At 37.0% G+C, this 27774-nt stretch overlaps 2 protein-coding genes across 31 annotated transcripts in view; both read right to left on the reverse strand.

Moving 5' to 3' along the window:
* LOC100342719 (pancreatic alpha-amylase) overlaps positions 1-17113 on the reverse strand; it is a 40770-nt gene extending 23657 nt beyond the window's left edge. The window contains exon 1 of the mRNA XM_070076929.1: positions 17031-17113. The gene's annotated coding sequence lies outside the window, so the exon portion shown is untranslated. The remainder of the gene's footprint in view (positions 1-17030) is intronic.
* On the reverse strand, positions 1592-17369 carry LOC100343225 (pancreatic alpha-amylase). Of its 30 annotated transcripts, none has more exons than XM_070076905.1 (14): positions 17031-17291; positions 16276-16361; positions 12788-12835; positions 11018-11077; positions 10169-10382; positions 9677-9823; positions 8414-8611; positions 7814-8044; positions 6961-7094; positions 6092-6214; positions 5909-6008; positions 5359-5477; positions 5131-5256; positions 1592-1811 (listed from the first exon to the last, which is right to left on the reverse strand). In XM_070076905.1, exons 5-14 carry the CDS (start codon positions 10334-10336, stop codon positions 1622-1624), a joined length of 1536 nt encoding a protein of 511 aa, XP_069933006.1. In that variant the 5' UTR covers positions 10337-10382; positions 11018-11077; positions 12788-12835; positions 16276-16361; positions 17031-17291; the 3' UTR covers positions 1592-1621. The 30 variants fall into 30 exon arrangements, with proteins under 30 accessions (XP_069933006.1, XP_069933008.1, XP_069933002.1 ...); XM_070076907.1 differs by having other exon boundaries at positions 11018-11164; XM_070076901.1 differs by having other exon boundaries at positions 16215-16361.
* Between the last annotated feature and the right edge of the window lie 10405 nt (positions 17370-27774).

The following is a 27774-nucleotide window of genomic DNA, read 5'->3' on the forward strand; positions in this document are numbered from 1 at the left end:
TTTTAAGTCTCATAAGCTGTGGGTATGTCTAAGAGCTCACAAAAGATGTATCATTATTGGATTCTTCGTTGAAGACAATAAGTTTCTACAGGAAAGAAGGAGGAGGAAGAAAGGAAAAATAGGAAGTGGAAAAAGTGAAGTCACCTTTGAGAAGAAATAGCATTGAACAGCCCTTGTCTAGAAGTTGAGGGGCATTTTTCTAGGTTTTTTTATCTTATTTTTTCTCTTTTTTTCTTTTTTTTTCTTTCTTGGACTAAACAGGAGGAGGAGAAAGAGGGTTGGGAGAAGGGGTGGGAGAGTGGATGGGGTGGGTGAGTGGGTGGGAGTTTGGGTAAGAATTATTGTTTCTCTTGATTTTCAGTTTTCATGAATATTGTGTAAGGAAGACTGATATGGATGTTCTATGCTGTTCTGGACTATGTGAATTACACTTATGATGTATTTTTGTTCCACATCACAATGATTTGTTCCCATGACCATTTAAATATCCTTTCTAGGCACATTTTTTGATGATGTTTTTGCAGTTTCCCATTGAATTGTTTTGTTTTGACAACTATAATTTCAATCAGATCTGAAAGATGTCCAGAATAAAATATATTTTGATATTTAAAATTGATTAATGTTGTAATTACGAGATTCATACAAATAAAAAAATACTAGTGGATTAGAAAGAAAATTTAGAGAACATGTCACGAAGGTCCTTAATGAACACCAGAGTTAGAGAATAAGAGAAGGAATAAAGTCAAACAATAGTAAGCCAAAAACATTAAGAAGAAAATAAGTATACGATTCCTGTTAATTAAACATGATATGTTGCGTAATTTAGATTTCTTCTATTTTTCAGCTCTACAATAGTGTTTTCACTTTGCAAAATCCATACAGACTTTATTTCAATATAAACATTACTATACCGACTCTCTGAGAAATTGACAAAAAGACTCTATTATAGATACAGAAATAAAATAGAGATATAGCTAGAAAAATAGGATTAATGACAACAATTGTATTTGTCAGGATGTCATTCTGCATTCTTACACATTCCGTTGAAAATAGATTAAAGTAATCTAAAATATCCAGCATGTTAACTGCAATTATCTCATTTATATTGTGGAATTTTTATGCTTTTATAAATTTTTCAATATTGATACTTATAGCTTTTTAAAAAGAGTATTTATTTATTTATTTATTTGAAAGAAAGAGTGACAGACAAATCAAAAGGGTAGAAAGAGAAACACACACATGCACACTTACACAAATACACAAACACACCCAGAGAGAGAGAGAGAGAGAGAGAAAACGTGCGCTTCCATCTGCTGTCACTGACCAAATGTCCACAGCAGCTAGGTCTGAGACAAGCCAAAACAAGAAATGTCCACCATTGGATGGCAGGTACCCAAGGATACAGGCCACCTTCCACTGCTTTTCTAGGCACATTACAAGAAACCAGATAATAAACAGAGCAGCCAAGACCTGCAAGGCACTCCTATATGGGATGCCAGCATCACAAGTGGCAAATTAACCCATTGCCCCATGCTACCCCCTAGTTATTACAGATTCTACTAAAGATTAATGAGGAAATGGAACACAGTCATTGCTTTGCTGAATTCACTTTATTTGAATTTTATAATTTTGCATCAACATGAATTGCAATGAATGGATCTTCAGCAGAGTTGCTAATAGAAAAGTAAGCTTTGCCATCACTGGAAACAGAGACTTTAATTCCTGTGCAACTGTTACCACTTTTATCTCCAGAAATGACATCACAGTATGTGCCACCAGGAAGACCAGTTTGCAAAGTTGAAGATAATGACCTGTAACATAAAATTGAACATTTACTTTCAGTTCATTGTAATTAAATGCAAGAATACAGACCATCTCCCAAGCAAATAATTAACTTTGTGCCATAGAAATCTAAGTAGTCAAGTTTCAATAAGAAAAATATCCAAAACAACCACAATTCCAGTGTATGTGAAAAGCACTCTCAGGACCAAAGGACTTCTAGCAGAAGAACCAGGAATTATGTACTCAGAAGAGGATATCACTGAAAGACAAAGGTTGAAGAATATAATTGAAGATTTGTGGGGAGAAACTGAGACTAGACTAAGTTACTGGAATTAAGACTTATTCTATGCATCTACTCTCCCACAATATGGTGCTGAGAGAGAGCCCAAACAACCTCTACACAGCTGCGTCTCCCCAGTTTGACTTATAAGCTGCAGGAGCTGATCCTGCTCCTGATTGGAGGAGAGCAGCGTACTCGGCGTGTGGGTAGCAGAGTTGGGATTGGTGGAAGAGGACTATAAAGGAGGAGAGAGACAACATGCAATAGGAACATCTGAAGGAACACCTGTGCAGCCCCCGAGAGAGCCGGCCGGCGGTGTGCCGCTCCTCCACGGAAGTGGGGAAAGTGGCAGGGGGAGCTACCCCTCCACGGAGGTGGAGGTGTCCGCAGCCAACCAGGGAAGGACCAGCAGCAAACCCGGGAAGGGCCGAGCAGACAAAAGAACAGCACAGGGTCCTGTGTTGTTCCTCCGTGAATGGGGGAGCGACAAGATTTGCAGAAATTGCCACCTTTCTATAAATACTACCTCTGGTAGATATAAATATTTTAAATTTGTCTTCAAATTAATTTAAGAAAATACTGCCATTTTTTTAACTCTTATTTAATGAATATAAATTTCCAAAGTACAGCTTATGGATTACAATGGCTTCCCCCCCATAACGTCCCTCCCACCCGCAACCCTCCCCTTTCCCACTCCCTCTCCCCTTCCATTCACATCAAGATGCATTTTCAATTCTCTTTATATACAGAAGATCAGTTTAGCATACATTAAGTAAAGATTTCAACAGTTTGCTCCCACACAGAAACATAAAGTGAAAAATACTGTTTGAGTACTAGTTATAGCATTAAATCTCAATGTACAGCACACTAAGGACCGAGATCCTACATGAGGAGTAAGTACACAGTGATTCCTGTTGTTGACTTAACAAATTGACACTCTTGTTTATGGCCTCAGTAATCACCCTAGGCTCTTGTCATGAGCTGCCAAGGCTATGGAAGCCCCCTGAGTTCACTGACTCTGATCATATTTAGACAAGGCCATGGTCAAAGTGGAAGTTCTCTCCTCCCTTCAGAGAAAGGTTCCTCCTTCTTTGATGACCCATTCTTTCCACTGGTATCTCACTTGCAGATATCTTTCATTTAGTTTTTTTTTTTTTTTCCCAGAGTGTCTTGGCTTTTCATGCCTGAAATATTCTCATGGACTTTTCAGCTGGATCCACATGCCTTAAGGGCTGATTCTGAGGCCACAGTGCTGTTTAGGACATCTGCCATTCTATGGGTCTGCTGTGTATCTCACTTCCCATGCTGGATCGTTCTCTCCCTTATTTATTCTATCAGCTAGTATTTTCAGACACTAGTCTTGTTTATGTGATCCCTTTGGCTCTTAGTCCTATCATTATGATCAATTGTGAACAGAAATTGATCATTGGGACTAGTGAGATGGCATTGGTACATGCCACCTCGATGGGATTGAATTGGAATCCCCTGGTATGTTTCTAACTCTACTGTTTGAGGTAAGTCAGCTTGAGCATGTCCTGAATTGCACATCTCTTCCCTCTCTTATTCCCACTCTTATATTTAACAGTGATCACTTTTCAGTTAAGTTTCAGCACTTAAGAAGCATTGTGTATTGATTACAGTATTCAACCAAAAGTATTAAGTAGAACAAACAAACAAAAAATACTAAGAGGGATAACATATTAAGTTGCTCATCAACAGTCAGGGTGAGGGCTGATCAAGTCACCATTTCTCATAGTGTTCATTTCACTTTAACAGGTTTCCTTTTTGGTGCTCAGTTAGATGTCACCTATCAGGGAGAACAAAACTGAGCACCAAAGGGGAAACTTGTTGAAGTGAAATGGACACTATGAGAAACAGTGACTTGATCAGCTCTTGTCCTGACTGTTGATGTACAATGTAATACTTTATCCATTTTAGTATTTTTTTGTTCTAGTACCATTGGTAGAACTCTGTAATTAACACACAATTATTCTTAGGTGTTTAAATTTTAACTGAAAAGTGATCCCTGTTAGGAATTTGGAAAACATTATGCTGAGTGAAATAAGCCAATCCCAAAGGGACAAATACTGCCATTTTTAAGAATTAAATAGGATTCTGTCTTCAAAAAGCTCTTTGTTTTTTAATACGCTAAAAATAATTTGTGTGGAGGTTAAAATAATCTAACATTTCTGTGAAGGACATAATTTGGAATACAAAGCTTTCCTGAATAATTTATTTTGGTTTTACACTTCATAAATAACCGATATTAAAGATTTAGCTAGGGGCTCCTGTGTTGAAAAGGAGAAAGGTTTGTCTTATTTATATAGTTACTTATTTCTTAGCCAGTAAATATAATTTAGGCTAGAGTGAGTTCAACATGGGTAGAAGTTGGCTTGGCTGAGACATTTCAACTGCTGACAAAGAAGTATTTCGAGCTGGGATTCTATATGTCAGGTCATCACTGTTTTAGAGGCAGAGGATTCAAGAATCACAAATGCAAGGCCAACAATGAGAAGTTTCAGAACTGAACATTAAAAACCTCGAGAAGGAAATCATTAGCCATAAGGTACTTCTTACATATTTGCTTACATACTTCTTACATATTTGCTATAAAATATCAAATTTGTCATAGAAAAGTAAAGAAGGGGTACCAATTAGATTGAGGAGGCGTGGAGAAAAACTGCAAGGGAAAAAAACATATTCCCGTACCAAGAAAAATTTTTTCCATGATAAAAAAAAAAATCAGGACTACATGGGATTGAAAACACCTACATTAACTATATTATAAATTTGTAGATTGTGTGCATGTGAGCATTATAGGATTTTTATAGATTGTGCAAGTACATGACTTTGCAAGGATGCAGAAAATAATTCTTGAAAGAAAAAAACATTATAAAAAGAGGAGAACAAAGGAATAAGAGCCATCAGGATATTGTTTTCTTCCTACTTTATGTTTCCTTAAATACCTCATTAAAAGAATTTTCAGATAAAACAAGTTAATAAGCACGAAACAGATAAACCAACAATATACAAGTTTAAGCTGCACTCTTAAATTGACATCTACTTACCAGTCATCATTGTTGAAGACAATGAATCCTTTGTTTCCTCTTCCAAAAGCCACTTGATTGCTACCATTATCCCACCAGTTACTGAAAGGCTGGCCATCGACTACATTACGGAAAATGACCATGTTCCTAAAAGCAAGCACAGCATCATTTAAAATGGTGGTATCCTTACACTCCTACAGTTTAAAGACATTTTACTACTAGAGAAAATCTCAACATAAATAGTCCCACCTTATCTGGCGCCACCGATGCTCACAGACCCAGTCATTGCCACAAGTAGTGTCTGCATTAATAGTTACTTCCTTAGTTACACCATTATTGTTTGGTGGCCCAATCCAATCGTTAGTATCCTTAATTAGAAACACAAATAGCAAATAATTCACAGTTTTAACAAAGTGTATTTTCTTTTTTATTTTCTATTATACCAAACCCAATCCGTCCTGATTCTTACGTCTCCTATTGTCTTTATTTAGAATATCAACCCTTTAGTTAAAGAAGCACATATTTTATTGCCTGATGTTTATCTTATTTTTAAATGTTTTTTCTTACTGGGGAATGAATATTTGTCATATCTCTGAAACAGTTTCTACACTTTTGAAAATGGAAAACCTGACTTTTATTTCTTTAATATCCACTGTATTACAAAGATCCATGTATTACATTACAATTATATTTAATAAATATTTAAAGAGTAAATAGAATGCAATAGGTTCATGTAAAATCAAAACAAGTCTTCCTTTTTTCTAGAGAAAAAAGGTATCTTGAACAACTTAAAGCTTACTTGTCCATTCACAAAATTTCTTGACCACCGGTAGCTTGACATTACTCGTGTGACTCCATAGGGATGAGCAAGCATAAATCCAACTGCCATTTTATACAGTCTGAAAGTTACAAAATGACATTATCATGGGAAACCATTTTGGAAAAGTGGGTTTAAAAATTAAAAACGTATTCTGTTTCCTACCTAGCATCCCAGAAGGTAAGAATAGATGCTCCTCCAGCGCCATGTCCTCGCTGATTGTCGTGGTTATCCACAAAGACAAGTGCTCTGTCAGAAGGCATGAAACCCCAGCCTTCTCCCCAGTTCCTAATTTTAAAGTAATAAGACATGTAAATATAAGTACTCCTTTACAATAGCTTTAGAGTAACCCAACTGAGTATCTATATAGTGCTATCAAATAAATTTTCTCTAAATAAATGCATATTCTGTGAGTTTTTCTAATATACGTGCAGGTTTAAAATATTTCCTATTTTGATACATATGTGAATTACTTGTATTCGATTCTTGTCACAGAGACTATCTGTTTTGTTATTAAAAATTCTTATAGAGGCTTCAGTATATTGCAATTTGGATAGGCTTCAGAAAGGTCAACATTCCTATCACATTATACAGATTACCAAAATGGGGTAGAATGAGATCAATTCTGACATTCCATATACAAACATTTTCTCATATCAAAAAAATTGATATGGTACATTTCAATTCATAGTGTGCCCACATTTTAAGTACATTAAAAATGTTATGTTCATTTTAATAATCCAGTTTTATTTTATCATGTATAAAAACATTACACTAGTATGCTCGTATTACATGCATGTAAAAAAATGCAGGTGATATGTTGTGTTTCTAGACAAACTTCTTTGTGATTGGCATTCTAAATTAAAAAAAAAAAAAGAAGATTACTTGCAGCTTGGGGAACACTAAGCCTTAAAATAATTCACTCTTTGAATTTTTGCCCAAAATAGGGAGCTTCTAAGAAGATAATTATCACTTGGGTAGTAAGACCAGTAGGTGTGAGACATGACTCAAGTGACAAATAATAAGTTATTTACTTTAGGTAAGACATCTTCTCTCCATTCCACCGGCGAATAACCGTGCCTAGTTTTGCACCATACTTGAATTCTGTCACACGGCCATTTCCGAAGTACTCACTACTTGTAATTGGCTCACCACCCAGATCAATCACCTAGTAGAAATGTAGGGGAAAATATTATTTTACATGAGAATTTGAAGCATTTTAGTGAACACATTAACATTGATAGAGAATGGATTAAGAATATGTAATTTCAATTGTCTAAAACGGTTATGCTCATAGGGTGATTCTGACTTTTTGGATAACATGTATGTTACAATATTGAAAGAAAAATGATGACAAGGTGATCTGTTGTCCTGAGAGAATACTGACATAATTTAGTCTCCCACATAAATGATAATAAGAGTTCAAACTAACACAGCATTTATTATTTGACTGACAACAATCCTCAGGGTTTGATGAACATCAACTCATTGGTTATTCCCCACAGACAACCAAGATAAAAACTTTATCATTAACCCTTTTCTTTATGGAAAAGAATTGTTCTCAGAAAGATTAGTAAAGTTGCCTAAAAAACATAAGGTTATTAGTTGCATAGTCAAGATTCCAACCCAGATAGACTGGCTTCAGACAAGACCTATTTGATTCTCTGCCTTCCATAATGTTTCCTGGGGGCTTTGAGGCCTCTTCAAATTGTTTGCACGTCCAATACAATGTGAGAAAGAATTGCTGTCTCCGAGATAAAGAGTTTAAAGAACACTGCTGTATATAAAAGACCCCATCATCAACTGCCATACATTGTGTATTTAATTAAATCTGTTATTTAGTTTCTAATTAGACTATTTTATCTTCACTTATACGTATAGACATACCTCTTGGTAAATGAAAGGTTTACTTCCTGAAGGGAACCACTTTGTGTTTAGATTGTTCAGCTTGTCCAAAACTGCCTTTATGTCTCCAGGCCACATATGCTTACACGCATCCAGTCTGAACCCTGCTACACCAATGTCAATGAGACGGTTCAAGTACGCAGCAAGAGTGGAACGCACATAATCTTTTTCCAATGCAAGATCAAGAAGACCAGTCAGACGACAATCTCTGACCTGTTGAGGTTGAAAATTTGTGATTCATAAAACATCACCTTTAACTTGAGAATCTATTTGGTTTTTGATGAACATATTCACCAACAGATACTTCTATAGTGCCTTCTTTGCATTGGGCACTACAGACATATCTTTTAAAAATTTCCTAGTACAAAAATGGGGAATTTATGAAATGTAGCAGATGAGATTTTTAATTGGGGGAACTTTTCAAATATTGATTTGAGTGTGTATTTTTAAACAGTCAAACTTGGTAACATGTTCTCCCAAAGAATCTACACTCATAATTGAAATGGAGTTCAATGAACTACATGTGTCTAATTTAAGATACAGATAATACTTTACTCATATTACTAATTTTTGAGAAATTACCTGATAAATGTCTTGGTAGCTCTCAATGCCTCCACTTCCACTTTTACATTTACCATCATTGAAATCCCAACCAGAGTATGGGACAGCTGGAAAGTCCCTGTTTTGAGCATTGAAGTAACTCCCACAGGTACTGTGTGTTCCTGCACCTCCACCTTCTCCACACATATGATTAATTACAGCATCCACATAAATACGGACCTGAAAAACAAGGTTTCCACTCCAGTTTGACTTACAGAGAGGCACTAATAGAAACACAAATAAAACTCAAAATTATTTCTCATATTTTATAAATTTTCTACAAAACAAAGGTAGAATATGAAACAAAACTAATGTTAACTGAGGATCAACAACCCTTATCAACATTTGATCAACCGTGTAATTACATGAATGAAAACTTGACACAAAAGAAACTGTCATAATAGGAAGACATGAAAGTTGCCATTTTTGAGGAAAGGATTAAATTGAGACAGGAGAGATTATTGGGAAAGAAGAAGTTAGCCTCCATCCTTTACTGAGTATTTGAATACAAGATAGTAGATATTAGTATCTCATTACATTCCTCATTAAAGAGGGAAGATAACTATTTTGTATGAAATACCAATGTTGAAAAAAACCTAGGAATTTCAGATGGAGACATAGTCATATAAAAATGATTGTAAAGGGAATCCATTTGCTAGAAAGAAAAATGTTTTCAGAAATTGTTTATGCTGGGGCCGGTGCTGTGGCTCAGCAGGTTAACACCCTTGCCTATAGTGCTGATTCCAAATGAACACTGGTTCTAGTCCTTGTTGCTACTCTTTGAATCCAGCTCTCTGCTGTGGCCTAGGAGAGCAGTAGAGGATGGCCCAAGTCCTTGGGCCCCTGCACCCGTGTGGGAGACCTAGAAGAAGCTCCTGGCTCCAGGCTTCAGATCAGCACAATTCTGGCCATTGTGGCCATGTGGGGAGTGAATCAATGGAAGAAAGACCTTTCTCTCTGTCTTTACCTCTCACTGTCTGTAACTCTTCCTCTCTAATAAATGTATAAAATCTTTTAATAAAAATAAATGAATTCTACTTTAACAAATTTCTACTTTGGTAGATAAATTGTGGCTACAAAAAGATTTATGCAATTTGAACATAGCACAATGCAAATTTTGAGTTACAGCTAAGGTATGGAGTGAAATTTAACAGTTTAAAATATGAAAATCTTTCTACTCAAAACAGCAAGAGAAGACTGAGAAAAATGAGTTCCCTCCAAATTTTTAAAGGAAACTTCACTTACACCGACATTGTTGCATCTCGTCACCATGTCTCTGAATTCATCTTCATTTCCAGATCTGGTGCATAATTTATAACTAATTGGTTGGTATCTTTCCCACCAAGGTCTAAAAGGATTGGTAACTACAATGTTTTCATTGGGTGGAGAGACCTAAAATATAAAATGTATCAATAAGTACCAAATTATACTTTAATGTATACTATTGAATGTTCCAGAAACTGGTCAACAAGTATTTCTCAACTTTTATGTAGCTGCATTTCTAAAGAAACAACAAAACTATTATTAGCACATTAAAGATATCCTGCTGGGGAAAGATTCTATCAGAAACCAAAACAAAGTTGCCAAAAGTACCAAATTTGTTCTTCTACACAAAACTGTTTTATTGAGAATACATTCACATAAAACTCCACTTTACCCACTTTAGAGATGTTGATCAGAATACAATTCGTTATAAGCATAAGAAACTCTGCAATTGGTCCCATGAACAAAACTCACCTGAACTCCTCCATATCCATTGGGAGCCAGGTATCGCTCACATTCCTTGGCAATATCAACCCAGCGCCATTCAAACAGGTGGACAATAGATGTGCGTCCCTGTTGGGTATGTGGGCTATACTGTGCCCAGCAGAACCCAAGGGCAGAAAGCAACAGAAAGATCTTCATTTTGCTCTCAGGTGATAGATGTTCTTTCTAGGAACTATTTATATTCCTGTAAAAGCACATGTTACAAAGTAAATATTAATATGAATAAATACTTGGAGTACAAGTTGCATATTCATTCTCTGAAAAAGATTATCAATAATAATGTTCATGCAACAGCTGAAGAACATTCATAAGATCTCCCATGAAAATAATCTAAATGGCCTCAAAGATCTACTGATTTTTTTATACAGGGAATATTGGCTATTTCAAACACCTGGCATTATGTATATCTAAAAAGTAATTATTCATGTTTTATTTAATTAGGATTAGATCATCCATTTACCTTCAATAACAGAAGGAAAATAACTAAGCCAACAGAAACATTGAAAATATTACTTTAACCATGGATTTTTAAACTTTAAAACGTAACCATTTATAATGTAATTATTAAAACAATATAATTAATAAACATAAAAGAATAGAATATCCTATCTAATTCTGCTTTCCACCACAACCTAAATTTTTAGCTACAAAAATGTCTACATTTAGATTTAGCAACTACTTGGAATTTAAATGTTTATAAGCTAGAGAAAGAGAACTTGCTTCCCCTGCATCAAATCATGTCTTTATTACTGGGGCTATAGTAGTAGGGTTTGTGGTGGAATTGGTTGTTTTCTTCCTGTAGTCAAATATTTCTTGTACCTGATACAATACTAAATAATTGTATTCACATCCATCTTCATTCTTATAGTAATTGAAATCCTAGGAAACATGATAATAGTCCAGCTGAGAAAAATTTTATCCATTCATTCAACAAGCAATGCTCAAGTGTCTGCTTTTCACCAAGGGCTGGGGATGACATAAGGATACAATGATGCACAGACATGTTTCCGTTTTCAAAGCTTACAATCTAGTGAATGGGAATAAATACATGAGTAAATAATAAATACAATAGTAATAAAAGGGAAAATAAAGTAATTTCAGGTAGTAAAAAGGATTACTAGGAAAAAACAGTAAATAAAATACACAGTGCTTGCACCATCAAGATATTTTACACTGGATGAAAAGTAGGCATCACTGAAGGAGATACTGTCAGCTGTGACTTGAATCATTTGATGGAGTCAGTCATTTCAAGGTCACAGAAAGAGCAAGATGGTAGAAGAAAGAACAAGAGGGGCAAGTGTCTGGGTGCAGGGGCGCAGTGGGTAAAGCTGCCTCCTGAGACGCATGCATCCCATGTGAGAGCTGGTTTAGTCCCAGCTACTTCATTTCCAATCCAGCAGCAGAAAAAGACTCAAAAGCTTTGGCCATTGCCACATATGTGGGTCTCCCAGATGGAGTTCCATGCTTCTGGTTTTAGCCTGGCCCAGCCCAGAACATTGAGACCATTTAGAGAGTGAACCCGCAAATGACATATTCATTCACTTTCTCTCTAACTCTCCAATTTTATAAATAAAATGATTTTTTTCTAAAGAGAAAGAGAAAGCGTAAGCCTTAAGGTAAGAAAAAGATGAGAATATTCAGTGAACATTTAAAAAAAAGATAACATAGCCGAACTTTGACACAACAGAAGGTAAAATGGAGTGATATGAGGCAAGAGAGGTAGGATAGACCAGATGTGACTCTGTAGACCATGAAGAAATCTAGAGCCATGGAGTCTCTAAAATGGAAGCTGAACAACTCCACTGCACTTTAAGAATCAACCACTGTTGCCTCTGAGAGGAAAACAGAGTGTAGGAGAGCAAGAGTAGAGAAAGAAAGATCAAATATTTGAATTTTGAGTTTTACCACTGTCCAAGAAAAGAAGAGTGGCTTGGACTAGGGCATAGGCAGGATGTATTTCAGAGGCAGACAGGCAAAAGCCTATGTCTAAATTGGAACTGGGGAAAGAGGAAAAGAAAAACATTAAAGATAAGAACATTGGGTTGTCAAGTTATTTATTACCATAAGGAAAACTAAGGAAGTACCAGCTTTGGGAAGGGTTTCAAGGGTGCTATGGACCTTAATTATTCCTCTATCATATTTTCAAAAATAACTTTTATTCGTTTTGAAAGACAGTGTTAGAAGGAGAGAGGGAGAGCCAGAGAGAAAGATCTTTCAACTGCTGGTTCACGCATCAAAAGGCCGCAATGACTAGGGCTGTTCCAAAATGAAGCCAGAGCCTAGAACTCTATCCTGGTTTCCCATGTGCATAGCAGGGGCCCAGGCCTAAGACCATCTTTTGCTGCTTTCCTGGTACATTAGTGGAAGTTGTACTGAAAGCATAAGAGCCAGAACTGACTCTATGGCATGGGATGTGGTGTTGCAAGTCGCAGTTTAACCCACTGTTCGACAATGCCAGCCACTCTCCATCAATCTTAATGCTCTTCTTTGCTCTTTCCCCAACCAACCATATGAGAACTATCCATTGCAGAACTAGAAGTTCATCAGTTCATTATGTTTTATGCACAATTTCATACCTCCATGACTTACCAATTGCTTTCCTTCATCCTGTAATTTTCCTCCACCATCTTTGTGAACCTGTAAGATACCATTCCTCCCACATTCAGCATGAACAACATTGTTTTGAAGATTGCCATTATATGCTCAGCAAAGTCAATAACTCTTCTACTATATAATGACTTCAAGCACATATGACATTAGTAAGCTGATTTGATTTGAATTACAATTTTTTCTATATAATTGAATGTTTATATGCCCACCATTTGATGCTAAACTTCTCAAAAGTAGATTTCACATTTAATAATTAAAGCTGGGAAATGATTGGTGTAATCCCTTAGGTGCCAAATAGACAGCTATAACATACAAATTGTAGGTTTCAGGTATTGTTTAAGAATATGGCATAACATGGGTTACATTTTAATGGATTTTTTGAAAATAAGTGAAGACTATGGCAGAAATTCTGTAATGCATGTAATTTTAATCATTGCAAGTACTTTGTAAACATTAAGGAACTAAGACCTAGCAAGACTAAAAAAGTAATTATAAACTTGAATTTACTTTTCTTTTTGCTTCTTTTAATGTCTCATAAATTGTTGCATTAGATATGTGAATTATGTTAGATTTCTATTAGTGCTATTCTATTGATTATTTTATGTCAGAGAAAGGATGCATATACAAAAAATAAGCAAAAATAATGAATGAAGGATACAATCATGATTTTAAGATAGTTATGAGTAATATGTCACAGGACTTAATTAAAAGTGGAAAAAACATTTCAGATGTACTGAAACTAGGTTACCAGACCCCATAAGAGGGCCTGGTATAGACCTTCCAAACTTCTGAATTGACCAACCAACTAGAGGTGGTTCAAGTAACAGCTACCCATAGTTAAACCAGCAGAAAATTCACCTAGTAAACCTACAGAGCTGTGAGACACAAGCTTTTATCATTATTCCCCAATAATTCAATAACACAGATAGAAGAAACACTGTTGAGTTGGTGGGCATTGTCTCTCTAGGAAACGCTCATTAATCAGATGTAAGGAAATAGAAGAAAGATCCAAAGTAGACTCTGATTGGAAGTTTGAGTGTGTGAAAGAATGTGTTTCTTACTGATACTGCAATTTAAGGGATATTTTGCTTTCAGGAAACTGAGTAACTGATATAGGGGGCATACTTAATTTGAGGTAACATTTTTACAAGTAAAAGGAGGTATAAAAGTAAAAGTTAACAAAGCAACATGTATGAGGAAATGAGTACACAGCTTTGTGAACTTTCCACAAAGCAATCATAGTCTGAGAAAAGGCACACAAGGTATAACAACTGATTTAGCACAGACGTTGATCAAAACAGATGCTATCACTAAGTAAGTAGTGTGTACAAGCCAGTGCACACAGGCAATTATGAGGCCTGGAGCATTGAGTCCTTGACTTCTGACAAGAGAGACTTCAAAGCTTCAACTTTGGGAAAAGTTATCAGTTTCTTAAATGATGAGGTGGAGTGAACAGGAACAAGAGGATAAAGATGTGCCTTTAAATTGGGAGAAATATTTCATTTCCAGAGAAAGGCTTTAAATCAAAAATGGAAAGGAAATTTTTCAAGAAGTGAAGGAAAATAACGGGATATTTGTGAGTTCTAGAATCGAAGTAGGAGAGAAAACTTTCGGTGTTTTAAAGATGGATGTGTAAAAGCCCAGAGAGAAAAAAAGAGGAGAGGAACAGGAGGGAAGGGGAAGGGAAAGGAAGGGAGGGAAGGGAAATGGAAAGGAAGGGAAACATTGTTTGAACTTCACACTTCCCTCAGGGTTCCAAAGACTGAAATGTAAAGGTTGGGAAAAATGAACTTAGGAGTCAGAAAAACTGCAATATAAATACTGAGCCTCCTATCTGTCCAGTACCTGCTTTATCTATTTGAAAACTAACTGCCTTAGCTATGATCTAGAAAAAATAACATGAAGAATTTACAAAAGTTCTGTAAATGTGTGTTATAAAAAGCTGTTTATGGATTTCACAGTTTTTTGCACCAAAGAAACCTTATCTTTTAATTTTATTTTTCCATGAACTTTTAGATTTCTTGTAAGTGTCTCATAAAGTTGTTATCATGAATAAACAAATTAATGTACTTGGCCATTCTCACTTTTAAGTTCTTTCCATTCCTTTCTTCCCAACTTCTAATAACACTTTCTACTTCTCCTAATTATGTTCATATCACTTAGAACAGGTAGAGATAAGAAGAAACCAGCCATATTTTCCACCTGTAATTTTCCACATTTTTCCCTCTCTTCTTTTTGATACTTCCCTCTCTCCATTCTGCTCTGCTTCCCTCCTGGCACTACCCTTCCTTCTCTACGTTTTCCCAATCCCCCCCACACACTTCCTTCCTCCTTTTATTCCTTCCTCCCTCTCTGCCTCTCTCCTTTACTCTTTTTATCCTTATTTAGAATTTCTGGTATACTCAAGTTGGTTTTGAAATATACTTCTCAACTTGCCAATTAAACTTTGGACTGTTCCTTTTAATAGCAGAGCATGTTTTTCACAGGTGCATTCAGGATACTTTCAAAATAAGAAGAAAGTAGCAGACTTGATTATTATTTTCAGATTCATTTTAGGCTTAATTAGCATCACAAGATAAGTGATGTACAAACAAATAACAAATTTCTACTGGGGTTCACATATCATCATATATTTTTTCATTCGGCCTTAACTTTCACCTAAAAAGCATTATGAAGCACTGTAAATCTCATAAAAAAGATATTGAAACAACCAAAATACATTTATTGCTTATAAAGTCTGCAAATTAAGCTTTGATGTTTTTGCTATCAAAAATAAGATAAAAGTGTTCAATTTAAATTATTGCATTTGTTTTTTGCAACAGTTACCCTTACAGAGTTCTCCATAGAGAAGCTGCTATATTTATTAATAATAATATCAATGTTCTATAGCCTATATATTGCCTGCCGTATTCTAACTGTATCAAATAGGATATTTGGGAATTCCATAAAAATATAACATAGTTCTTTCAGTAATATTATAACAAAAAGCAATATTAGTATTCCAGAAGCAGTATTTATATTTGAAGTGTCCGTACAATGTATTCACAGTTAAAAAGAGAATTTTAACTCAAAAGGACAAAATATGGTGTTCTCAAAAAATTTCTCAACAATCAACATAATATGAAAGGTATCTGTTATTTTATTTCATGGACACAATATGAATGACATATAAGGTAAAGCTTGTACTGCAAATTCAGTTTCTATCTTAACACGTTGTGTAATATAAATCTAATTATTTAGCTCAAAGTTTCCTGAAATCATGTAAGTCAGACTTACAAAAATGAAAGAACACTAATATGTTAACCAAAAAATAGTAACCTCCATAAAACTTGTGTTTCTATGGCTTCCTTCACACACACACACACACAAACACACACAAATACAAACATTTACAATGCTTATTTACAAATTTCATTTCTTCTTCCAGAAGTAGTCTTACATCTGTGCCAGATAGCAATACTTTTTACCATATAAATAAATTAATATGGATCAAGAAGAGGCAAGTAACTCATCACTCATACTTCTTAGTTTCGGTGTCTTTTAAATAAATTTCCTAGAAGCAAATAAATAATAGTAATAATCAAAAATCTTATGGGAGTATTTTTCATGTCACATCTGTCCATTTTAGTTTATCATTTCCACTTATCCCCTACTATGTTGACTTTTAATTGTTTTCCACTTTCCTAGTTTCAATATCCTAAAACTTCAAATATTGATTTTATTATAGTTTTGGTCAAGTAAATGCTTACTTTTACTGGAAAAAGTCCCACTCCCTTCAAATTTTATATTCATTATGTACATTTTATCAAAAGAGTAAATGTTACCAGCCCCTGATCAAAAAATAAAATTCAACAAGGAAATGGATGTGAGCTCATGATCAGTCATATACAAACATTAGAGAAAAAAAGACAAATGTAATCAAATTTGTCTACCAAATCACTGAAATCCATCAGAGAAACATTTTGAGCCACAGCTATACATATTTCCAATATTAACAGTACATTTTGTGCTGCTAGACTGAAACATGAGTTGTCAACAAACCTAAAATAGATTGTGCAACTCTGAACTGTTTCAAAACATATGACAGAAACCACTTATCTCAACAAAAAAGAGAGAAAGAAAGAGAGAGAGAAAGGAGAAAGGAGACCTTTATGATACACAAAGAACCATTATAATAGCTTACAATATTTTCATATTTAAGTCAACAACCTTCTAAACTCACAGTTTTGTGGTTTTAGTCATGAAATAAAAAGGCTCACTGTTCTGGGTTTGCTTCTTCATCGGTGGAAAAATAAGGAGGGATTTAGTATTTCACAGATTTCCCATAACTTCTTCCTTGTAATATGCACTGTTACAGCAGTACTCCAATTTCTTAAACATGATTTGCAGAGTTTAAGCTGAGCCCCACAATGACACCAGGTTTGGCACTATCACTTCTGTTTGCTTGGCAAACTGCTCTCTCCTCTTCACTCAATTTGCTGTCCTACAACCTCTCCCAGCTATGCTGTACCTCTTTAGTTTGCTTTCTCTTTCTACAATATCCTCTCTCCTACTCTCAACTGATCTTATTTCCCTCAATCATTTGTATCAGTATGTAAAAAAAACTTTTGTTAAAATAATCTTAGAGAACATATTAGCATATAAGTGAGTCAAATTAGTTTAAATAAAATGTGACTAGAATATAAACAAAGTCACTGAATCAAAAATGTAATTTTAATTTCAAGCTTTGTCATTTGCTATATGAACCTTAGAGAAAACATTTAAGTATGTAGATTTCATTGAGGTCCTTATTTCAAGATGAGGATGGTGATAATGTGGATAATATGATTAAAAACCTATTTACAGTACTAACAATGATTATGCAGTGTTACTCTGTGAATTTTCCATGCATTATCACTCTGACCACAAACATCCTGAAATGTAGAATTATTATTTTTTTTTTTTGACAGGCAGAGTTAGTGACAGGGAGAGAAAGAGAGAAAGGTCGTCCTTCTGTTGGTTCACCTCCCAAATGGCTGCTATGGCCAGCGCTACACCAGCTGAAGCCAGGAGCCTGATGCTTCCTCCTGGTCTCCCATGCGGGTGCAGGGCCAAGCACTTGGGCCATCCTCCACTGCCTTCCCGGGCCACAGCAGAGAGTTGGACTGAAAGAGGAGCGACCGGGAAGAATCCGTTGCCCCAACTTGGACTAGAACCCAGGGTGCCGGCACTGCAGGCAGAGGATTAGCCAAGTGAGCCCCGGCGCTGGTCTAGAATTATTATTATACTCATTTACAAGATGAAGAAACAGAGGTAGTATCCAATTAGTAAATAAAATTTTTCCGTGGTAAAATTACAGTAAGTATTAGAAATAAAATTTGAAGTAAAGTAGTCTAAAACCACAGTGAGCTCTTGACCATTACTCAGTCTTAAAGTCTCACTAATTATATTTTAAGGAAAATCACATAAAATATTGTGTGGAAGTATTTTTTAACCTAGAAATTGTCTTTAGCTAATATGAATAAATTTAGAATATTGTAAATGTAATATGGCATAGTCTCATGTTTCTTACTTTTTAATGCTCCTACCTGATTAGATTATTTATGTTTCTACAGCAGTGCATATTTCAGATCTCATATTTACACACAGAAACATTTTATAAAAATGTGGGGTACCCCGTGCAGATGAAGTATGCACCCTGATCTGTAGAATTTGGGAGTGTTCGTGTGATTTGTTTTAACACTGAAATATAAGCAGATATAGTATAATTTTAAATATATGTTTCCTAGATTCTTCAAGCATACATCACAATGCTTTTGTCACATATTGCAAAGGAAATAATAGGAAGTTGCTAGCCTCTTGAATAACCCTAATTTCCTTGCATCAATCCTACCTGTCATTTTTTCACCCTTGAGCAATAAGCAGCCTGGATCTCTGTACTGTCGTAGCAGCGACAATTTGGTTTCTACCTTCCTTATTCTTTTAGTTTGTCTTTTTCAATTAGCTCGAGCCAGAGCCACAGAGAAACAAGCCATTGTAGGGAAACCTCAGAGTCTGTATGAAAGTCATCCCGGTACATGGCAATAGATCCCCAGTGAAAATCCTCAGCAACAAGGAAATCATTAGTGTTGGGAAATCCCCTCGTCAGAGGCACTCTGCCTCAGCTATGTGTCTCCCCTCTTATCATCCATACAGCCCAGGTGTCCAATTGCAGCTGTCCTACTGGCCTGCTGCTGCCTGGCAGCATACTGCAGCAGTTGTCTGCAACCAGCTGTCCTGCTTGTTACACTGTTTGCCTGCAGCACACACGAGCAGCCAACTAGCCTATAGCTATTCTGACTCCTGCTGCAGCCTTGCCGTGAATTTAATAAATCTAACTCTGCTCACTCTCATTCTCCCTCTATCTGACGGCTGGTGAACTGGATGATGGCAGCTGCAGTAGTTAGCTTCCATCACAATCAAAATTTTCCCATGTACTAGGTCCAACATTCAATCTCTGCAAAAAAAGTTGCTTTTTGCAGAAAACATCCTCAGAAAAAATTCTGATGAATCAATCCCTCTTTACTTTCCTTCCCTTTCAAAATAACTCTTCCTCAATGGATAAAAATTGCTTCATTGATTTAATAGCTTTAGAGGAAAAGACAGAAAATATTTATTCCATGCAATACTTTTCACTTTCATGAAAATTTAAAGCTTTCTCTGAGAGAGTATAAAACTTTTTCTCTACCCTCCTAAATTTAAAACTGAAAGCCCATGAATCAATTGATAAAAGATTGATTGACAAAAGAAAAAAAAACATTTAATTACATACATACCCAAAGATTCAATAAAGTATCTTCAAAGAGCTGGCAGAATATGTAGCCATCATGATCCAGAGAAATTCCTAGAGCTACTTAAAGAAAGAAAGACTGAGATGGATCCTCATCCAAGAGAGCTGGCTGCTGTGGGTAGACCATCAATCAGCAGCATTGGTTGTAACCCACAGTTTTATCTGGTAATTTAAAAATTCTCAGAGGGCCGGCGCTGTGGCATAGTGGATAAAGCCTCTGCTTGCAACACCAGCATTCTGAAAGGCGCTGGTTCAAGTCCCAGCTGCTCCACTTCCAACCATGCTCTCTGCTATGGCCTGGGAAAACACTAGAAGTTGGTCCAAGTCCTTGGGCCCCTGCACTTGCTTGGGAGACTGGAAGAAGCTCCTGGCTCTTCCTTCGGATTGTCTCAGCTCTAGCCGTTGCGGACAATTGGAGAGTAAACCAGTGGAATGGAAGACCTCTCTCTCCTCTCTCTCTCTCTCTCTCTCTCTCTCTATCTCTGCCACTTCTTCTCTCTCTTTGTAACTCTGACTTCAAATAAATAAATAAATCTTTTAAAAAAATTCTCTGGACCCTCAATCTGACGCAGGGCAGGCCCACAGTACAACCTGTACCCCTTCACCAGGTTCGGACCATGCTAAACTCTCAGGACACAAAATGAGACACATTAAAGCAAAGGCTACTTCTGAGAGGGAAAGGATCAATAACCAATAAATAGTCAAATGAAATTCACCAGTTATAAATCGAAGACCCAATTCTTAAACATGCTTTTCTCTTGCTAATCTAAATTGGAAAGGAAAAGACAAAGCAACTGTTAACAGTCTTTATTCCATTGGACACTGCAGACAGAAAACCAGGAGGCTGACTGTTGCTGAACAACACCCCAAACTAGTCGCTGCAGTTGCATTAGAACTCCCAAACGTATCTGCTCACCCGGAGTGCAGAAAGCCAAGTACTGACATCAGGGTGTTGCAAGAAAATAGGTACAAATTGCAAAGTACAGAGCAAGGAAGCAGGCAGCTGTTGCTTAATTCCTGAACTCTCTGAGGAGTTAGGAATAAAGTTTCTTACTGATGGAAATTGAAGCGAAAAGGTGCATGTTGAGCTCATGTTCAAGTTCCTGATTGGTCAGTGGTGCTCACGACCTTCCTTTAGTTTGTTGGTGAATTTTTGCGATCGCCAGGTGGGCTTAGTTGATCTGGCAGCTGGGTTGGGGTGACCTGTATGTGATAGTTACCTTCTGTCTCAGACAAGGAATTTCTTTACCTGAGCCTAGATTCCCCTAAACAAACACCTCTGGATAATGCTCCCTAACAAAATTTTAACTGTTGGAGAAATATGACTTCTGGAGTCTGGTGATTAGAATCCAGTATGGCCAACTATATCCCTCCCTCAACTCCAGGAATTCCATTTAGTAAAAGACAGGCAAGGACACCCTGGGCTAAGGGAGACAGAGAGGCTGAGGTCCTGCTGTTAGAGTAAATGGATTCAGTCTCCGCTTTATAAGAAGGTTTTATATGTACTGGCTTTGTCAAATATTTCCTAAACTCAGCTGCAAGAGGGGTGACCTTCCCATCACTTCACGGTTGCAAATATATGGGGGAGGAAACACACTTTTCCTCTACCCTCCAACCTACTGTGGTTGGAAATCTACAAATTAAACTGACAAAGGGCATTAAAAAAGATGAATTATATACATGCACATAGGCTGTCACAAAGAAATGTTCTCAAGAGGCAGTTAGAATTGAGTTCTTATACACCATTGTATGGAAATGGGTTTTGAGGTTTCTACGTGAGGAAGGTGAAGGCAGGACATATATGAGTATGTAAGGTATATAAGTGTAGTTTATTAATGTTTGTCAGGCAATTAAGAGTCATCAGGTCCTAAAAGTTGCCCCGGTAGTCATTTTCTTTGGCTTTTGGAATAGGAAGACATTTTTACAAATGAAAATTTACGTCAGAGGTCAGAAAGCTAAGTGCTGTCAGCTCAGTACAATCTTTATGCCAATGTGACAGGTTTCAGAGTGGCATACTCTGGTATTCTTCAGAATATTTTGATGAATAGAATTCTATATTTTAATTTTAATATACTATATTATTAATTTTGATGAGATAGAAAAATATTTCATATGTTTAGCAGTATCTCTGAAACAACCAATTCCTAGAAGATTGTGTGGCTTTGTTTATAGTATCCTTCAGTTGTCATTTGTCTGTCAGTTAAATTAAGTGAAAGTTCTATGATTTCCATTCCCAGTAGTATAAAAATACTAAACAGGAAACAGGTTGTTATTCAAAATTAATTATTTGTGGGCAGAGCCAAGATGGCGGAATAGTGAGGATGCGCACTGATAGTCCGGGAAAAGATAGGTTGATAAAAGAGGAATTACAGTAAATACAGGGAAAGGTTCGGGGGGAAAAATGCAGAGGAAACCCTTCCGGATCTAGTGGATGTCACACAGTCGACCTGCGGGGAGAGCAACAATGCTCACGGTTCTGAGTCTACACATCCACGCTGGAAGGGGAGGTGAGCTCAGTAACCCTAGACGTTGGCTGGGGAAACAGCAGACAGAGAGAGAACTAGACTTGAAGCCCCGCCCCGTGGGGGAGAGTTCACCAGACTAACTTCAGGAGAGAAAAAAGAAAAAAAAAAAGGGGTGGGGGGACCAGAATGGATGAGTTTCTCTCTCCACCCACCTTGCAAAGGCGAGCAAGAGACAAAGAGCAGGCACCATTCTGGATATAGGTAAAAGGTGTGCATCCTCAGGGCTGTGCATGACGTCAGAGCTGTGCGCAAACTCAGAGCTAAGCGGGAACTCAGTCAAACAGAAAAACCTGACTCTGGGTGGCGGGGGGGGGAGGGTGAAATACCAGGAGGTTAGGATTTAGTGAAAGGGCAGAGCTAATGAACTGAGGCGGGAAAAAAAAGACGGTGGGTGAGAGAACTCATGCAGGTCGTGTGAGTACTCTCCAGAGACACTAAAATTCACTAACCTTGGCAACCCGGTGGGAGACTGCAGGAGAAATTGAGCCCACACGGAAGGCAGAACAGATTCTTTGGGTGGTCTGTGGAAAAAAAAAGCAGACGAATGCTATACACACAGAAGCCAAAGATTGGAAACTAACTACCATCAATTCTGCTCAGCTGTGCGATATTACTTCCCTCCTGAAAAAATAAATAAATAAATAAATAAATAAATAAATAAAAGAGAGATAGATCTACCACACCTAACCTGAGTGTGTCACCTTTGGCACACCCTTAACCCTAAAGAACTAAGCAGAGCTCTCTGACCACACCCATCTCAAGCCTCCAAGGCTCCCCCTACAGCAGACAGTCCACTTAACACAGGCATAGTATAATAGGAAAAAAAAAAAAAAAAAAAAAAAAAAAACCACAGTAAGGAAAGAATTCAAAGAATTCCTCCAAAATGCCAAGCAATAAACACAGAAACCGAGGCAACAAGATCAATGAACACATTATGATGCCCCCAAACGAACAAAACACCCCAATCCAAGAGTATTAAGATGCGATAGAAGAAATGCAAGATACGGATTTCAAAAAATTTATGATAAGAACATTTAGAAGTTTTCAAAAGTGGTAGAGAGCGGCAAGATGGCGGAATAGGAAGGGAGCACACTGATAGTCCAGGGAGAGACAGTTTAATAAAAGTGGAGATACTGCAGGTTCAAGGGAGAGTAGGGGAAGAAACAGCAGAAGAAACTCTTCCAAAACTAGTGATTCACAGTGGACCTGCGTGGAGAGCGTGGGAGCCCACAGTTCGGGACACCAGCAGCAGACTCAACACACCAGCGCTGGAACGCAAGGTGAGCCGAACCTCAATAGCCCGAGACACTGGCAGGCAAGTGGAAAGAGGAGACTAGAGGGAACAACCCTGAGGGGAAAAGTTCACCAGGCTAACTAGAAGAGAGAGAGAGAAAAAAAAGGGGGCCGATATGGACACGGGTTTCTCTCTCTCTGCTCACCTCTCAAAGGCGAGCAAGACAAAGAGCAGGCACCATCTTGGAATACGTCATAAGCAGAGCGACATCAGGTCTGCACCGGCCCTGAGCCTAGCAGAAAGACCTGACTCTGGGGGGTGGGGTGTTAATTAACAGATTAGGACCTAGTGAATTTGTGGTGCTACTGAACTGAGACTGTGAAAAAAGAGACGGTGGGGGAGAGAACTCACGGAATTCACATGAGTACTATCCAGAAAGCTACAATTCTGTAACTTTGGCAACCCAGTGGGAGACTGAAGGAGAATCTGAGCCCACACTGAGGGCAGAAACGATTCCCTGTGTGGTCCTTAGGAAAGAGTTTCCAATCTGGCTCCTGTGGGTGTATCATTTGCCTGCTAACTACCTCCAACTTCGTTCAGCTGTGCGGAATTACTTCCCTTTTGAATCAAAAAAAGAAAGAGAGAGAGATCTACCACGCCTAACCTGGGAGTGTCACCTTTGGCACACCAAACAGTGCACTCAGGCCACACCCATCTCAAGCCTCTAAGGCTCCATCAAAAACAGATAGTCCACTTAATCTAGAGTCATAGTATAACAAGAAAAAGCACCACAGTGAAGAAACCAAATATCTCCAATATGCCAAACAACAAACACAAAAACCAAGGTAATAAGAAAAAGGAAGTCACCATGACGCCCCCAAATGAAAAAGACACCCAATTCAACATTATGAAGATGATGAGATAGAAGAAATGCAAGAAGCAGATCTCAAAAATTGATAAAAATATTAAGAAGTTTTCAAAAACAAATTCTTGAACTACAGAAATCCTTAATGGACAAGATAGAAAATCTCTCTCGTGAAAATGAAATATTAAGGAGGAATAAAAATGAAATGAAGAAACTAGTAGAACATAAAACTGTGATAGTGCAGAGAAATCATAATGAAATGAAGAATTCAATAGATCAAATGACAAATGCATTAGAGAGCCTTAAAAACAGAATGGGTGAAGCAGAAGAGAGAATATTGGACTTAGAAGACAAAGAACAGGAAAGGATACAGTTAGACCAAAGAAAAGAAGAGGAAATTAGAAATCTAAAACATATTGTCAGGAATCTTCAGGATACTATTAAAAAGCCCAACATTCGGGTTCCAGGAGTTCTTGAAGGCATGGAGAGGGAGAAAGGATTAGAAGGCCTTTTTAGTGAGATATTAGCAGAAAATTTCCCAGGTTTGGAGAAGGACAGAGAAATCCTAGTACAGGAAGCTCATAGAACCCCTAATGAACATCACCAAAAGAGATCTTCAACACGACACGTTGTAATTAAACTCACCACAGTGAAACATAAAGCAAAAATCCTAAAATGTGCAAGAGAGAAACGTCACATTACTCTCAGAGGATCTCCAATTAGACTCACAGCTGACTTCTCATCAGAAACTCTACAAGCTAGGAGGGAATGGTGAGATACAGCCCAGGTACTAAGAGAAAAACTGCCAGCCCAGAATATTATATCCTGCAAAACTCTCATTTGTGAATGAAGGTGAAATAAAGACCTTTCATAGCAAACAGAAATTGAAAGAATTTGTCGCCACTTGTCCAGTCCTGCAAAAGATGCTTAAAGATGTGTTGCACACAGAAACACAGAAACACAGTCATCAATATGAAAGAAGGTAAAGGAAGGAAACCTCACTGCAAAAGATCACAGGGAATTCAAAGCATATATTAGAACTTATCTTTGGCAAATGGCAGGGCAAAGTTACCACTTATCATTAGTCACATTGAACATTAATGGCCTGAACTGTCCAGTTAAAAGACACCGATTGGCTGATTGGGTTAAGGAACAAAACCCATCTATTTGCTGCTTACAAGAAACACATCTTTCCAACAAAGATGCATGCAGAGTGAAAGTGAAAGGCTGGAAAAAGATATTCCATGCCAACATAAATAAAAAATGAGCGGGCGTAGCCATCTTAATATCGGACAACATAAACTTTACCACAAAAACTGTTAAGAGAGACAAAGAGGGGCACTATATAATGATAAGGGATCAGTTCAACAGGAAGATATAACAATTATCAATGTATATGCACTAACTACAGGGCACAGGTTTATTTAAAAGATTTGTTAAGGGACTTAAAGGGAGACTTAGACCCCAATACAATAGTACTAGGGGACTTCAATACTCCACGCTCAGAAATAGACAGATAAACAGGACAGAAGATCAACAAGGAGACAGTAGATTTAAATGACACTATAGCCCAAATGGATCTAACAGATACTACAGAACTTTCAATCCTACTGCTAAAATTTTACATTCTTCTCAGCAGTTCATGGAACCTTCTCTAGGATTGACCACATAGTAGGCCATTAAGCAAGTCTCAGAAAATTCAAAAGAATTAGAATTATACCATTCAGCTTCTGAGACCATAAAGGAATGAAGTTGGAAATTAGCAACTCAGGAATCCCTAGAGCATACACAAACACATGGAGATTGAACAATATGCTCCTGAATGAAACTGGGTCATAGAAGAAATTAAAAGAGAAATCAAAAATTTTCTGGAAGTAAATGAGGATAACAGCACAACATACCAAAACTTATGAGATGCAGCAAAAGCAGTGTTAAGAGGAAAGTTTATATCAATAGGTGCCTACATCAAGAAATTGGAAAGGCACCAAATAGATGAGCTTTCACTTCACCTCAAGGATCTAGAAAAACTGCAGCAAACCAGACCCAAATCTAGTAGGAAAAGAGAAATAATTAAAATCAGAGAAGAAATCAACAGGATTGATTCCAAAAAAATTACAAAAAATCAGCCAAACGAGGAGCTGGTTTTTTGAAAAAATAAACAAAATTGACACACCATTGACCCAACTAACTAAAAAAAGAAGAGAAAAGACCCAAATCAGTAAAATCAGAGATGAAAAAGGAAATGTAACAACAGACACCACAGAAATAAAAAGAATCATCAGAAATTACTACAAGGACTTGTATGCCAGCAAACAGGGAAATCTATCAGAAATGGATAGATTCCTGGACACAGGCAACCTACCTAAATTGAACCAGGAAGACATAGAAAACCTAAACAGACCCATAACTGAGACAGAAATTGAAACAGTAATAAAGGCCCTGCCAACAAAGAAAAGCCCAAGACCAGATGGATTCACTGCTGAATTCTACCAGACATTTGAAGAAGAACTAACTCCAATTCTTCTCAAACTATTCAGAACAATCAAAAAAGAGGGAGTCCTCCCAAATTCTTTCTATGAAGCCAGCATCACCTTAATCCCTAAGCCAGAGAAAGATGAAGCATTGAAAGAGAATTACAGACCAATATCCCTGATGAACATAGATGCAAAAATCCTCAATAAAATTCTCACCAATAGAATGCAACAACACATCAGAAAGATCATCCACCCAGACCAGCGCGATTTATCCCTGGTATGCAGGGATGGTTCAATGTTCACAAAACAATCAATGTGATACACCACATTAACAGACTGCAGAAGAAAAACCATATGATTATCTCAATAGATGCCGAGAAAGCATTTGATAAAATACAACACCCTTTCATGATGAAAACTCTAAGCAAACTGGGTATGGAAGGAACATTCCTCAATACAATCAGAGCAATTTATTAAAAACCCACGGCCAACATCCTATTGAATGGGGAAAAGTTGGAAGCATTTCCACTGAGATCTGGTAACAGACACAGGGATGCCCACTCTCACCACTGCTATTCAACATAGTTCTGGAAGTTTTAGCCAGAGCCATCAGTCAAGGAAAAAAAATTAAAGGAATACAAATTGGGAAGGAAGTAGATAAATTATACCTCTTTGCAGATGATATGATTCCTTACTTAGGGGACCCAAAGAACTCTACTAAGAGACTCTTGGAACTCATAGAAGATTTTGGCAAAGGAGCAGGGTATAAAATCAATGCACAAAAATTAACAGCCTTTGTGTACACAGGAAATGCCACGGCTGAGAAAGAACTTCTAAGATCAATCCCATTCACAATAGCTACAAAAACAATCAAATACCTTGGAATAAACTTAACCAAGGACGTTAAGCATCTCTACGATGAAAATTACAAAACCTTACAGAAAGAAATAGAAGAGGATACCAAAAAATGGAAAAATCTTCCATGCTCATGGATTGGAAAATCAATATCATCAAAATGTCCATTCTCCCAAAAGCAATTTATAGATTCAATGCAATACCA

This window comes from Oryctolagus cuniculus, chromosome 7, assembly GCF_964237555.1.
Source record: "Oryctolagus cuniculus chromosome 7, mOryCun1.1, whole genome shotgun sequence".
NCBI lineage: Eukaryota > Metazoa > Chordata > Mammalia > Lagomorpha > Leporidae > Oryctolagus > Oryctolagus cuniculus.

What these genes read in the sequence shown, in the direction of transcription:
- LOC100343225 (XM_070076918.1), bottom strand. Translation starts at nt 10,336, where the DNA reads ATGAAGATCTTTCTGTTGCTTTCTGCCCTTGGGTTCTGCTGGGCACAG. An exon ending in CATCGGTGGCGCCAGATAAG is followed by an intron (nt 5,257 to 5,358) that starts GTGGGACTATTT and finishes GCTTGCTTTTAG; the next exon opens with GAACATGGTCATTTTCCGTA. An exon ending in GTCTTCAACAATGATGACTG is followed by an intron (nt 1,812 to 5,130) that starts GTAAGTAGATGT and finishes TTTATGTTACAG; the next exon opens with GTCATTATCTTCAACTTTGC.